Source organism: Silurus aristotelis (genome assembly GCF_946808225.1).
Source record: "Silurus aristotelis genome assembly, chromosome: 15".
Taxonomy (NCBI): Eukaryota; Metazoa; Chordata; class Actinopteri; order Siluriformes; family Siluridae; genus Silurus; species Silurus aristotelis.
This window is the reverse complement of record NC_139588.1, coordinates 6020362-6036383: the sequence shown is the minus strand read 5'-3', so window position 1 is coordinate 6036383 and position 16022 is coordinate 6020362. Positions and strand designations below refer to the sequence as shown.

General features: G+C 44.2%; 2 protein-coding genes across 2 annotated transcripts in view; both read right to left on the bottom strand.

The window, feature by feature from the left end:
- LOC310738068 (protein Niban 1-like) overlaps positions 1-16022 on the bottom strand; it is a 120577-nt gene that overhangs the window by 100186 nt on the left and 4369 nt on the right. The window lies entirely within an intron of this gene.
- On the bottom strand, positions 266-14507 carry niban1a (niban apoptosis regulator 1a; the record flags this gene model as incomplete). The annotated part of the gene is made up of 12 exons (XM_083563428.1): positions 266-1032; positions 1122-1233; positions 1362-1469; positions 2620-2727; positions 2941-3075; positions 3306-3484; positions 4279-4441; positions 5351-5455; positions 10178-10284; positions 11090-11251; positions 12402-12534; positions 14340-14507. The coding sequence occupies 12 exons, from the start codon at positions 14505-14507 to the stop codon at positions 845-847; spliced, it is 1668 nt and encodes a 555-aa protein (XP_083419554.1). The 3' UTR covers positions 266-844.

The following is a 16022-nucleotide window of genomic DNA, read 5'->3' as shown; positions in this document are numbered from 1 at the left end:
TTTTGTAGGACTTGGTCCATAGGCCTTGTCTCTCTCTCGGGTGGACAAGCTTGGCATGGTGTCTCATTGACTACAGTTTTTATTGGGTTTGGTACAAGTTTAAACAATGTATGAGATGCAGGCTTAAGTGCAGGTTCTGTATTTGATGAGATAGATGGGTTAACTAATGTCTCTGGGTTTATATTGAGTAAATAAGAAGGCCCTGAGTATATTTTCTTCTCCAAACTCTAAGTGGCAACAGGCACCACCTCCACAACTGCTGTCTCATGTGCAGGAAATCTTGCTGGTATCTCAGTTGCTGCATTAGAAGGAAAATCTAACCCTTCATTATCCTCCATTTTGAGCTCTTTAGTAGCTTCCAGAACCTCTTCCTGATGGGCCATGAATACCTTCTGCTCAATCATCTCCTCAGCCATAATTGTATTTTCACCAATAGGTACCTTAGTAAGCTCTGGTTGTACATGATCTTCTAACTGCTGGGCTACAATTACCTCTTGCTCCACCTTCTTCTCAGCCAGGACTGGGATTTCATTAGTAGTTACCATAATAATCTCTGATTGTGCATTCGTCTCAACCGCTTCCTCCTGGATCTTGATGATCTCCTGCTCCATCCTCTTCTCAGCCAGGACTGTTTTTTCATCAAAAGGTATCTTAATCAGCTCTGTTAGTACATGTGCTGGAACCTCTTCCTAATGGGCCATGGTTACCTTCTGCTCAATAATCTTCTCAGCCACAATTGTGTCTTCACCAGGACATACCCTAGTGAGCTCTGGATGTGCATGTTCTTGAAGCTCTATTATTTGGGCCTCAATTTCTTTTGGCTCGACCTTCTTCTGAATCAGCACTAGGTCTTCATTAGTGCACTGAGTTCCTTCAGCAATGGGGAGGGTGGTAGAACATTGCCCACTTTTGTGGATGTGCTGGTGTAGTCTGGGCTGCCAGGGGGAGTGAAGTACATGCTGGAAACACTGAAACGATACCTGGACTCCATGAATAATTTGTACTTTTGCATACTTGCTGCTTCCTTCACCACTGTAAAGGAATAACGGTTAATCATTTAGTCAGAGTTTAGGATTAAAATTTTCCTAATTTGAATAGAACATCAGCCATCATTTGCTTGCCTTTGCTAACGTCCTTCTTTAGCATTTGCTCCAGTATGTCCTCGTAGACATTCTCCACGTTGATGAAATCGACATAATCAGCAAATATGTACTGTTCAAAGTTCGGTAGTTCCTACAGAGAATAGGAAATATTGTAACTCCGCTACATCACACGTCCAACCACACTGAAAGTGATATACAGCATTTAAAACATACATCATTATTAAATGTTTCCCATAAAACTGTAATTTTTAGCTGTACCTTTTTGAATGTAGGCGCTAGAAAAGCTTTGAGCCTAGGCAAAGTGATGCTGATCAGAGCTTCTTGGAAAATCCTCTTTCTCTGTGTACTGCTGTCATAGTCATATTGCTGGTGGATACACAATTATAGTTATACACAATGATTCGCTGATTTCATTTTCTTTTTTCAGTTGCATTGAAACGTTTCTCAGAAACGACTTGTTCAACCTCAACATCATGTCATCACTTGTGTACAACATAAAAGCAAATTTTGGTTTTTTTGAACAATTTGCGAATGGTAAATTCATTTAATTGATTGTGTACAATTGCCTACAACTATTTCAGTTGTTTATGTCATGCTGATAAAAATTTCTTATTCTGATTAAGCAATTATTATACAGATGTTATGAACCTTTACTTGGCAAGCGTATAAAGGCCGAGCAATACACAGAATGACAATTTCTAAAAATGGATGATCAACCAGAAAACGAACGATTTCAGTGCATTTTCAATCATTGTGATCCAAACCGTAGTTTACATCTGGAAAACACTGACATTTTGGCAATCTTGTTTGTTATCAATGACAAAATGACTTGTTATCCTGATGGCAATGAGATGTTAATTGACACAAACACTTTTGTAGGTACTTTTGCAGGTAATCCATTGTGTGCTTCTGTTTGTACTAATTGTTTTGAGATGTGCACTTACTAATTTGCAAATATTAAGAATGATTCGAGAAATGCTCCAATGCAACTGAGAAATGGTTTAATGTCAGACAATATTTTCACGGACCGGCCTTTAAGGTGTGGCAGATAAATACAACAAAATAAAATGATACGACCGGCATAAAAACTGGTATTTTCTAAATATAATAATAAACGTGAAGCCACTGTGTTGTATTTTGTTTATTTTGCTTGCTTGGGGGGTTGAATTTAGCGCTAATGTATTATGTTTTAGCGGCTGGAGCAGCCCCTTTAAGAAGGTAGGGGATGTAGGTAAGACCGAGGCATCATGACACGCATCAAGAGTGAGTCATGGACAGATGTGGCGAAGAGAATCCGGTAATTTTCCAAAATAAAACATCGTTCAGAATCAGCTAATAAATAAAAACGGAAATATTGTAAGTTATGTATTCTTTCTGTGCGTCCAATTGACCAATGGATCGGTGCCGGTCCGCAGCCCGTGGGTCGGGGACCACTGCTGTAAGCCACATGAAATACAGAGCATTGATCTTGGATATTGGCGAATGTGAGTGAGAGTGTACATGTCCGTGTGCTCACCTTTAACACCCTATTTTTGGCTTTTACCATGAGATCTAATAAGTTGTTGTTGTCTTGAGGAGACTTGTTCAGAAGTAGTCCAAAGGTGTATTCCACATTGTCTACCAGCTGAATTCACAAAAGTTCAGCAAAAGTTGTAAATATCAGTTTAAAAAAAGGCTACAGGTAGTTACTGTATGTCTAAGAAATGGGGTCAACAAATGCTGTATGTACTGTACACATTTCTATATATATATTTTTATGGTTTTAGATTTTTATATATACAGTATATTTTTTTAGAATTGACATACAAACAAATTTAAAGGTGTATTGTACTTATACCTGTTGTATATCAATCTGTGTGCTGTGCTCCAGGCCTCTGCAGTTAGAATAGCTGAACTCTTGTATATTATCCTTCAGTCCACTAACTTTCTCATAACAGCTCTGTAAGTCTGGTTTACTCATCGCTACCCAATTCTACGAAAATAATGTTTATTAAAGAAGATTCTATTCAGCATAGGCTTATTGAAATAAACAATTAATGGGCAAGCATATGGATTTGATCATATTAGGTAAGTAAACATAAAAAACTAAACAAAAAACTTCCACTCCCAATAAAATATGACATACTTAAATAATAAAAAAAAATTTATATAGATCTTTATTGATTCCTGCCTTGCATAAATGGAGTATCACCTCACCTGTTAGAGATCTCTGGTCATGCCCTCTTGATAAACCTGGCACAGGTGCTCCATCATGCTTTCGCTGACCTGCCGTGCTTCCCCAAAGCCCAGGCTGATGGGCCCCATTATCTCCTCCAGCACAGCACTGAGGCGAGGCTCTATGTGTTGTTTGCAGTACTGGGTAGCCAGCTCAGCTACCATGTCTGTTATAATGGGAGTCCAGAGGATTTATTTCTTGCTGATCTTGTTCGGTTATTAAGACAGATGTATGCTGAGATTTCGTTAGTAACAATGCACGGCATTATCATTTGGTTCACTTGCGGCTGTGATGTGCGATTATACAACAACAATAATATGGTTCAGCAACGCATAATATACACAAACAATAACAGTTACGTTTGCCATTTCTTAGGCACACCACAATTCGGATGACATTTTCAATTCTGATGCGGATCATCCTAGTCTTTCTGATGGCAACATGCTGGTGCTGTCATTGGTGGCTGCTGAAGGGGGAACAGGATGCTATTTGCAATTATCTGAGTAGATATCTAACACTGTATATAAAGTCCTTCTGTGAAATCTCATATATATATATATATATATATAATTTATTTATTTATATTTACATTTATTTATATTTAAGCAGATGTAGAGGACAGGGGGGATGGAGACGGATGATCCGCTGTGGCGACCCCTAATGGGAGAAGCCGAAAGAAGAAGAAGATAGGTCTAAAACAATACAGCATACAAATTAGATACACTGACACCTTGCTACCATAAATGGTGTAATAAATTACAGTTGTTCAATATGTACTATATTATGAGTATATTGTGTGATCATACTAAGAGTATTGGTTGGACACTTGCAATTACAGTTTTGCAAAAATGCATAGTGCTGCAATAATGCATATTAACATTGTGGGATCCCCAGATAGAATGTTTCTACAATTAAAGTTCATATTTCATAAGCAGTGTACATTAAAAAGGGGGGTGGTACCTCTGAGCTTACTCTCCAGAAAGGCTCGGGAGCTAATGATCTGATCCATATTTGAGCACATAAGTGCTTTCTGCTGCATGGTTGCCTCCCTGCACTCGTTGTTCAGAGCAGCCATGCCCTCCATGAAAGTCTCCTGCACCACATTATATACTGCCTCAACTGTCTGTGGATCAGAAACGAGGTGATGATTCACAAGCATGTAATGCATCTGTGGTATGTTGATGCTACACCCTAACCGTGCTTCTGCGAAATTCCCCAATTACAATCAAGTCGTGTCAGGTTTTAATGCCATTCCAGCAACTTGTACAGTCAGACACAATGTAGTACAGTGATGCAGAGGTTGCCAGTTGTATTAGAATCACCATGCATTTCTTATCACATTCATCAGGTGAACCTTTTGAAGGTATACAACTGTTGACTGTGATGCATTTGTTGTTATGCATAATTTGTAAGCTCTTTCTGTGCTGTCTATCACGGAATAGGACTGCCAAAGGACCAAATAAAATATTTGGTGAGTCTTGGCAAGTAATCTGTAGCAAACACTCTGCTGACAACTATCTTTGTGGCCTGACTACAGGAGGTCACTTCCCAATGCAGCAATAACATTCAGCTTGTTCTGTTTTAATCCCAGTAACATTACTGTGAATAAAACTTTTGCACCAATATCACACTACTCCAATACTACTGTGAGTTATTACTGTGCTGATACTGTAATATTTACAATTTAATAGCATAGTCGTCTTCAGCTTATACTGATGATTTGGTTGCTTCTATACCCTATCGAATCATCAACATCATGTGCAAAAAGAGTTAAGGAATGTACACAAGATTAAGGGACAAAAAAAACAATGTACAAAATTGTTGCAGTTGCAGAAAGTAATTGATTGAGCCATGCCATTGAAAATTTTGGTCCCTTCCCCTCCCCAGTTTGCAGCTTTGCAGATGGTTACTAGCACAATATCGATAAATTTTAAGTCTAAAATATCACTTAGTGAGAAGCAAATGTCTTCAAATACGTTTGAATATTACAGTTAGGCTTGTTTGAGGTGATGAAAAAAATCTTGGCACTCACAGCAAACCACATTCTCTTCTTCTCCATCTTTTTGGCCTTCAGGGAAGAAAGCAAGTCTTTCTCTTGAGATGGCAATAAATCCGCCATGGTTAGATTAGTCAGCACCTAGCAGTGCAGAGGAGTAGGTTTAGGGATTCGGAGTAATACAAGACACAGCATCCGAATACAAAACGACTGGAATGTTGTTTATAATACAAATTTATACATAACCTTTGCTTTTCTGTTATATGAATCCTTGTAGATATATTTTCAAAGACATAAGTTCTTTGGTATAAGCTGTATCCATCTTCTCCCGCTTATCCGAGGCCGGGTCGCGGGGGCAGCAGTCTAAGCAAAGATGCCCAGACTTCCCTCTCCCTAGCCACTTCTTCCAGCTCTTCCGGGGGGACACCAAGGCGTTCCCAGGCCAGCCGGGAGACATAGTCTCTCCAGCGTGTCCTAGGTCTTCCCCGGGGTCTCCTCCCAGTGGGACGCGCCCGGAACACCTTCCCAGGAAGGCGTCCAGGAGGCATCCGGAACAGATGCCCGAGCCACCTCAGCTGACCCCTCTCGATGTGGAGGAGCAGTGGATCTACTCTGAGCTCCTCCCGAGTGACTGAGCTTCTTACCCTATCTCAAGTCAAGTCAAGTTTTTGTATAGCGCTTTTCACAACAGACATTGTCTCAAAGCAGCTTTACAGAAAACAACAGTTAAGGTGAATGGTGTGCATTTGTCCCTGATGAGCAAGCCGTGGCAAGGAAAAACTCCCTTAGATGATATGAGGAAGAAACCTTGAGAGGAACCAGACTCAAAGGGGAACCCATCCTCATATGGGTGACATCAAGAGTTTGATCATAAATCTTTTAACAATACAGAACACTGGAGAGAGAGAACTAACATGAGCACTGGAGTATAAGATTATAAGTGAATGTTCTTTCTACAGTCTTTGGTGTAAAAAGCTCAACATTTGTGATCATCATAGATCCAGCATCAGCTTCTCCATGCCGGGGCCTTTAAACACTCGGCATCTACTTCTCCATGATCATCCATAGGTCCATAATCTTCACGAGGTGGGACGTGACTGGAGCTGGCCAAACCTCAGGATGCCTCGGGATGGGGAGAGAAAGAGAAGCAGTGGAGAGGAATTAGCGTAGCTGCTGTTCATGATAATAACAGCACAAGTTGATAATGTGCATGTGATCATATAGTCTGGAGCACAAGGTTGTGATGTGATGTGTGTGATGTGTGTTATGTGTAGGCTTTGCTAAAAAATATATGTTTTTAATCTACACTTAAACTGGGAGAGTGTATCTGAACCCCGAACACTGTCAGGAAGACTATTCCAGACTTTAGGAGCTAAATGTGAAAATGCTCTACCGCCTTTAGTGGACTTTGCTATTCTAGGAACTACTAGAAGCCCAGAGTTTTGAGATCTCAGGGAGCGTGACGGATTGTAGCGTGTTAAAAGACTGAAGAGATACATGGGAGCCAAACCATTTAGTGCTTTATAAGTGAGTAGCAGTAGTTTGTAGTCTATTCGAAACTTAACAGGAAGCCAATGTAGGTACGATAAGATTTGGGTTATATGATCGTATTTTCTTGACCTAGTAAAAACTCTTGCTGCCGCATTCTGAACTAACTGAAGCTTGTTTATTAATGATGCAGGACATCCACCTAGTAATGCATTACAGTAGTCTATTCTAGAGGTCATAAACGCATGGACGAGCTTCTCTGCATCAGATATAGATAACATATTTCTTAGCTTAGAAATATTTCTAAGGTGAAAGAAGGCTGTTTTTGTAACTTGATTGATGTGATTTTTAAAAGATAAGTTGCTGTCAAAAATAACTCCCAGGTCTTTTACCGTTGAACTAGTAGTTACAGAACAACCGTCTAAATACAGGCTGAGATGCTGGAGCTTCTGTGTACTATTTTTTGGTCCGATGAGCAAAATCTCTGTTTTATCAGAATTTAATAATTTAATATCTCTAAGGGATCGCCCAGCCACCCTGCGGAGAAAGCTCATTTCGGCCGCCTGTATCCGGGATCTTGTCCTTTCGGTCATGACCCAGAGCTCATGACCATAGGTGAGAGTAGGAACGTAGATTGACCGGTAAATCGAGAGTTTCGCCTTGCGGCTCAGCTCTTTCTTCACCACGACAGACCGGTACATCGACCGCATTACTGCAGAAGCTGCACCGATCCGTCTGTCAATCTCCCGTTCCACCCTTCCCTCACTCGTGAACAAAACCCCAAGATACTTAAACTCCTCCACTTGCGGTAGGAACTCCCCACCAACCTGAAGTGGGCAAGCCACCCTTTTCCGACTGAGGACCATGGCCTCGGATTTGGAGGTGCTGATTCTCATCCCAGCAGCTTCACACTCGGCTGCAAACCGTCCCAGTGCATGCTGAAGGTCCTGGTCTGATGAAGCCAACATGACAACATCATCTGCAAAGAGCAAAGACGAAATCGTGTCGTCACCAAACCGGACACCCTCCGACCCCTGGCTGCGCCTAGAAATTCTGTCCATAAAAATTATGAACAGAACCGGTGACAAAGGGCAGCCCTGCCGGAGTCCAACATGCACCGGGAACAAGTCTGACTTACTGCCGGCAATGCGAACCAAGCTCCTGCTTCGGGCGTACAGGGACCGGACAGCCTTAGTAAAGGGCCCCCGACCCCATACTCCCGGAGCACCCTCCACAGGCCGCCGCGAGGGACACAGTTGAATGCCTTTTCCAAATCCACAAAACACATGTGGACTGGTTGGGCAAACTCCCATGAACCCTCCAGCACTCCAGGTATAGAGCTGGTCCAGTGTTCCACGGCCTGGACGAAAACCACACTGTTCCTCCTGAATCCGAGGTTCTACTATCGGCCGTATTCTCCTCTCCAGTACCCTGGCATAGACTTTCCCAGGTAGGCTGAGATGTGTGATCCCCCTATAGTTGGAACACACCCTCCGGTCCCCCTTCTTAAAAAGAGGGACCACCACCCCGGTCTGCCATTCCAGAGGCACTGTCCCCGACCGCCACGTGATGCTGCAGAGGCGTGTCAGCCAAGACAGCCCCACAACATCCAGAGATTTGAGGTACTCAGGGCGGATCTCATCCACCCCCGGTGCCTTGCCACCGAGGAGTTTCTTTACTACCTCGGTGACTTCAGCTTGGGTGATGGACGAGTCCGCCTCTGAGCCCTCAGCCTCTGCTTCCTCAATGGAAGACGTGACGGTGGGATTGAGGAGATCCTCGAAGTATTCCTTCCACCGTCCAACGACATCCCCAGTTGAAGTCAACAGCTCCCCACCTCTACTGTAAACAGCATTGGTGGGGCACTGCTTTCCTCTCCTGAGGCGCCGGACGGTTTGCCAGAATCTCTTCGAGGCCAGCCGATAGTCCTTCTCCATGGCCTCACCGAACTCCTCCCAGGCCCGAGTTTTTGCCTCGACAACCACCCGGGCTGCAGTTTGCTTGGCCTGCCGGTACCCGTCAGCTGCCTCAGGAGTCCCACAAGCCAACTAGGCCCGATAGGACTCCTTCTTCAGCTTGACGGCATCCCTTACTTCCGGTTTCCACCACCAGGTTCGGAGATTGCCGCCTCGACAGGCACAGGAGACCTTACTGCCACAGCTCCGAGCGGCCGCTTCGACAATGGAGGTGGAGAACATGGTCCACTCGGACTCAATATCTCCGGCCTCCCTCAGGATCAGGTCAAAGCTCCGCCGGAGGTGGGAGTTGAAGATCTCTCTGACAGGAGACTCAGCCAAACGTTCCCAGCAGACCCTCACAGTACGCTTGGGTCTGCCGAGTCTGTCCAGCTTCCTCCCCTGCCATCGGATCCAACTCACCACCAGGTGGTGATCAGTTGACAGCTCCGCCCCTCTCTTTACCCGAGTGTCCAAGACATACGGCCGCAGGTCAGATGAAACGACCACAAAGTCGATCATCGACCTACGGCCTAGGGTGTCCTGGTGCCACGTGCACTGATGGACACCCTTATGCTTGAACATGGTGTTCGTTATGGACAAATTGTAACTAGCACAGAAGTCCAATAACTGAACACCGCTCGGGTTCAGATCAGGGGGGGGCGTTCCTCCCAATCACGCCCCTCCAGGTGTCACTGTCGCTGCCCACGTGAGCATTGAAGTCTCCTAGTAGAACGACAGAGTCCCCAGTCGGAGCACTGTCCAGCACCCCTCCCAGAGACCCCAAGAAGGCCGGGTACTCTATACTGCCGTTTGGCCCGTATGCACACACGACAGTGAGAGACCTATCCCCGACCCGTAGGCGCAGGGAAACGACCCTCTCATTCACCGGGATAAACTCCAACACATGGCGGCTGAGCTGGGGGGCTATAAGCAAATCCACACCAGCCCGACGCCTTTCACCATGGGCAACTCCAGAGTGGTGAAGAGTCCATCCTCTCTCGAGGAGTGTAGTTCCAGAGCCCAGGCCGTGCGTAGAGGTAATCCCGACTATCTCTAGTCGAAACCTTATAAGCTGTATATAAACCCTATATCCTAGTCTCTAAACAGTCACATTCAACATTGTTTTTACATTATTCATTATTATAGAGATGATTTTGTCTGTGTTTAAGATGTTGGTTTCTGTAAGGCAGCTGAAACACAACATGTTTTTATTTCTCTTGCAAACTGACTTAATTTGTATAAAGAAAACGCATAAATTAAAAAAGCTTAGTTCAAATATTATTGATTATGATTGTACTCATTTAAACTGGTCTGGGAATGTACGTTTGTCGTGTGTGCACATATAATAGGCAAAAATTATAACATGGATTAAAAATGGGTTTTCTAAATCATACTATATACCTCTAATAGCTCGTACCTGCACATCGTTGCCTATCATCATATCCCATGATTCATAGTAGCCCTTATCCTGCCTGTAAAGCTTTGATGAAGGCCTGCACTTCGAATGTCTCCTTTTTAAGAAGTCTGTAAGGAGGCGAGTGAGATGAGTGAGAAAAAGGGCACAATATGGGCACATTTAGGAAAAAAATAAATAAATAAATAAAATATTTGCATATTACAAATGCATTTTTAATAATAATATAATTATAATATTTATTATATTGTATTCAGGCCCCTGACCAATGAACTCATATTACTGAATTACAAAGGACACATTGAAAATTTATTCTGTTCAATATTTTATTTTAAAACACTGGAACTCAGTCAATTACTGTTGAGGGGACGTTTTTGTTGGGAAATATTTTATGTAAAAAGAAATTGCCTTAATGTTGATACAAATACTTTTCCATTGGCATCTATTTGTGCATCATTATAAAGTTTTTACATTTACTGGATAAAAATGTAAAACCCCATTGGTGGAAAATTCAGTGGTCAGGTGGTAAATCTGAACAATATTTCAGTTTTCACAAAATGATACGTTCCCAATAAAAATAACAATGTCACCTAGCAATAACTAATTTTGAGTTCCAGTGTTTAAAATAAAACATTGAACTGAATTAAATGTCAAAGCACCATTTCTAATTCAGTAATATGGAATCATTGATCAGATGTCTGAATACTTTTGAAAGACATTGCATAATTACTTGTTATGAAAACAAATTAAATTAAAGATTTCTTTAAATAATTTACAAGTATATAGCTACTGAAGTCTCAAAAATGGCTTTATATTAGTCATACATTTTAGAAAGTAGTCTTTCTAAGGTAAGACGTTTTGTGATGTGATTCTTCCTATCTGGTTAATACTTCCATATTGCAGCTATGATGTTACCTTGATTCTGGTGGCGAATGCAGTCAGATAAAGACATAAACTTGACATGTTTGGCCTCCTGGAAGAAGCAGAAGTAGTGGTCTCTTTGGTATGGCAGTCGGAGGTACACGGGAAACTGGCCTGGCATTCCCACCACTGGAGGAGCAAAGCCCTCTTTCACATCTTTAATACAAACCACAGTACTCAGAACAGAATCAGAATTAGTCTGGCTTTTATAGTATTGTAAAATATAGTCTTTAATTATCTTTCTGTATATGAAATATCCAGTATAGTATCCAGTATTCAGTGTATTTGGCATAAAGAGCATGGTTTGGAGGCAGCATCAATGATAATAAACATAACCCTACATTCTTTCCGGCTTCTCCCGTTAGGGGTCGCCACAGCGGATCCTCCGCACGTTTGATTTGGCACATGTTTTACGCTGGATGCCCTTCCTAACGCAACCCTCCCCAATTTATCCGGGCTTGGGACCGGCACTAAGAGTGGCTGGGGATGGTTCCCTGACATAACCCTACATTAAATAATAATAATAATAATAATAAAAAAAAATAAAATAAAAATAATAATAAAAAAATATATATATAAAATGTGTGTGTGTATATATATATATATATATATATATATATATATATATATATATATATATATATATATATTTTTTTTTTTACATTTTTGAGACTGAGACCCTAACCCTAACCCTAGATCTGAAACACATTAAATACACACAAATAGAACACTAATAATATATATAAAATGTAATTCTATGAGCCATGAATAACAGAGGAGGTGTTATTGTAGGTGATATACGTATTTGTATAAGGCAATATTTGTTATAAATACTGCTGTCTTAAGACCATTAATTACTGGAAAGTTCTTGCATCATTCCTGACTCTGTAGTGGTTTTGCTATGTCGCTGACTTGATACGAGTCTCTGACTTAATATGATTAGGGAACTGGGTATTGTCATTTGTTCACATACTTTTTTTCCAGGTATCCAGGTGATCTGAGATGCTGCATGGTGGACTTTGGACCTATATTTAAGTGTGCATATTTTGCACTGTCCTAATAGCTAAATAATCAAATATGGATAATAAAATACAACCCTGGTCTTACTTACTGTCAGTGTCAGTGAATCACTTCCATGTATTTCTCATCTGTGGTCAAAATAGTTCCTCCGGTAGTCAGCACCTTTAATAGTGGTGGAGTGCCTTTCATAAAAGTCTGCACGAAAGAGATTAGTATATTTATGCGATCTACAGTAACAAGGACTCTTTCATCCCTTGATTTTTTTTATTTTTTAGAGGGGAAGCACTTGCCTCATAGCTCTCATGGTACTCCAGAGAGTAATTGGCTGAAACCACCACAAACCTCTCCTTCCATTTCCTGTTATCGCAAAAGTAGAGCACAGACTCCTGGTAGAGCACCTCTGTTTCTGGCGGTGGATCCTGGAGAAGAAATTGGGTGAATTATTATTTGGAAGAATTTCATTCCCCTTCTCTCCAGTGTGTACCTCCACCTCTCCAGGCTCTTCTCAACCTGCTCCCTACTCTCACCACAAATCACAATATCATCCGCAAACATCATAGTCCAGGGAGACTCCTGTATGACCTCGTTCGTCAACCTGTCCATCACAACTGCAAACAGGAAAGGGCTCAGTGCCGATCCTTGATGCAGTCCAACCTTAACCTTGAACCAGTCTGTCGTACCTACTGCACACTTCACTGCTGTCACACTGTCCTCATACATGTCCTGCACCACCCTCACATACTTCTCTGACACACCTGACTTCCTCATACAATACAACAACTCCTTTCACGGCACCCTGCCGTCTGTTTTCTATAAATCCACAAACACACAATGCAACTTCTTCTGACCTTTTCTATACTTCTCCATCAACATTCTCAAAGCAAATAAGGCATCTGTGGTTCTCTTCCTCGGCATGAAACCATACTGTTGCTTACAGATCGTCACCTTTTCTCTCAGCCCGAATTGCACTACTCTTTCCCATAACTTCATGGTGTGACTGATCAACTTAATTTCCATGTAGTTACTGTGGGTCTGCACATCTCCCTTATTGTTAATGATTGATACCAGCCCTCCATTCCTCAGGCATCCTCTCACCTTCAGAAGTGTTGTTAAACAATCTGGTTAAAAACTCCACTGCCATCTCTCCTAAACATCTCCATGCTTCTACCGGTATGTCATCTGGTCCTACCGACTTTCCACTCTTCATCCTCTTAATCGCTGCTCTCACTTCCTCTTTACTAATCCTATCCTCTTCCTGCTTCACCATCTCCACACCATCCAACCTTCCCTCTTTCTCATTTTCCTCATTCATCAGCTTCTCAAAATACTCCCTCCATCTTCAACACACTCTCCTCACTAGTCAACACATTTCCATCTCCATCCTTTATTGCTTTAACTTGCAGCACATCCTTCCCAGCTCAGTTCCTTCTAGCTGTCTCCCTTATCATTTCTGCAGTCATTGCCCAATCATCCAGCATCTCCTCACCACCACAGAGCCCCTGTCTGACCTCTTCCCTGAACCTCACACTGCAGTCTTCCTCCTTTAGTTTCCACCATCTTATTCTTCTTTCAGTCATCACTCTTCTCATCCTTCTCATCCTCTTCTTCATTGCCTCCAAAACCATCCTACAGACCACCATCCGATGCTGTCGAGCTACACTGTCCCCCGCCAACACCTTACAGTCTCCAATCTCCTTCAGGTTGCATCTCCTACATAGCACATAGTCCACCTGTGTGCATCTTCCTCCACTCTTATATGCACCCCTATAATCGTCCTTCTTCTTGAAATACGTATTTACCACTGCCATTTCCATCCTTTTAGCAAAATCGACCACCATCTGCCCTTCCACATTCCTCACCTTAAAGCCATACCTACCCATCACCTCCTCATCACCTCTGTTTGTCAGCCCGCTTGAGCACTGCAGGCATTACCGCTTCAATCACAGAGGAAACGCCCCCTCCCAACCAGCTGCACGGAAATGGCGTCTAATTTTCTGGCACTTATAAGGATGCCTGAATCCTCCAGACAGTGCCAGATTGTCTTTAGGCTTGCCCTGATCACTCTCCAGCATATTCTCTGTTTTGTTTCTTCTTTTGTTTCTGACCTGACCATTCTGTCCTCCGGTTTCCGGCTCGGCTCGCGCTGAACGCGATCCGGTTTCCGGCTCGGCTCTGCTCTGCTCGCGCTGAACGCGCTCCGGTTTCCTGCTCGGCTCTGCTCTGCTCGCGCTGAACGCGCTCCGGTTTCCTGCTCGGCTCGGCTCTGCTCGCGCTGAACACGCGTTTCGGTTTCCGGCTTGCGCTGAACACGCGTTTCGGTTTCCGGCTTGCGCTGAACTCGCGTTTCGGTTTCCGGCTTGCGCTGAGCGGGCCCCGATTTCCGGCACGGCATCCTCACCCTCCCCGCAATCGGCTCCCTGAATCGACTCCCTGAATCGGCTTCCCGATTCAGCTCTGCACAGCTTTTCTCCCCTGCTTTTTTGCATCTGCCTTGGATCCTATAACCTGAACTCTCTGACAGAACAATCTGGCCAACATGGATCCCGTGGATGTACCTGCCTCTAGCGCCACTTTAACAGCCTTGTCGCACCGACAAGCGGCGTAGGAGCAACAAATCCAAAACCTCTATACTGGTGTGCAGGAAATCATGGGATTTTTGCGCACACGTTTTGGTGACCGACTCACCACAGGTGCTCCGCCGCCGTTGTCACCTGCTGCCCCGGCCCGGCAGGCCCCTGCTCCTCCTACCGCCCCTTCAGCTATGCGTGAGCCTCAGCTCGCGCAGCCAGGCCGGTTTTCGGGCGACCCTGACTTCTGCCGATCGTTTATTATTCAGTGCGACCTGATTTTTAGCATGCAGCCCTCCCAATTCGGTACAGATCGCTCCAAGGTGGCCTACGTCATTACCCTCCTGTCAGGCCGAGCCCTAAGGTGGGCCACTGCGGAGTGGGAAAGTCAATCAGCCAACTGCAGATTCCCCACCTCGTGTTTCGGGTTCTGGCACCCGTTCTTTCTCTCCGCCGCAAGCCATGGAGATAGGACGCCACCACCTGACCCCCGCTGAGAAGGAGAAAACGTCGGTCTCTAGGTCTATGCCTCTACTGCGGAGGTAAAGCGCACATGGCCGCATCCTGCCCAGTAATAGGCAAGGCTCGTCGGTAAAGGGGGGAGCACCCACGAGCCACTCCTTCCCAGCTCCCTCCAAACCCACTATCTTGGTCCACCTTCAGGTTGGCCCCGGAGGCACGGAATTGGCTGCCTTCGTCGACTCTGGGGCTGATGCCGAATTCATCGACCTCAAGCTTGCCCAGCAACTGCTGGTTCCCATGGAACCCCTACGTGAAGCTCTGCTAATCAGAGCCCTGGACGGCAGCCTTTTAGGCCGGGCCATGCACCGCACTAAGCCTCTACTCATGTCAGTGGGGGAACAACATCAGGAGTGGCTTTCCTTCCTGGTCATCTCCTCTCCCCAAGCCCCCATTATGCTCGGGTTCCCTTGGCTTCAGAAACACAACCCACGTGTTGATTGGATGACAGGGCGTATTCTGCATTGGGGTGTGCATTGCTTCGGCCACTGCCTTGCTCTCCCTCCACCCAAACCATTGCCGGCTGTCACTCCCGAGCATTCCGATTTAGCATCGGTTCCTGAGATCTATCATGGCCTTGCGCGCGTGTTCAGTAAGGCCTTGGCTACCTCCCTGACTCCCCAGCGGCACTTCGACTGTGCCATTGAACTGCTTCCCGGAGCCAGTCCCCCTAGGGGGCGGCTGTATCAGTTATCCGCCCCAGAGAGGACTGCCATGAACCAGTATATCCGGGAGTCCCTGGCAGCAGGTATCATCCGACCATCCTCCTCCCCAGCTGGGGCAGGTTTCTTCTTTGTCGAAAAAAAGGATAAGTCCCTACT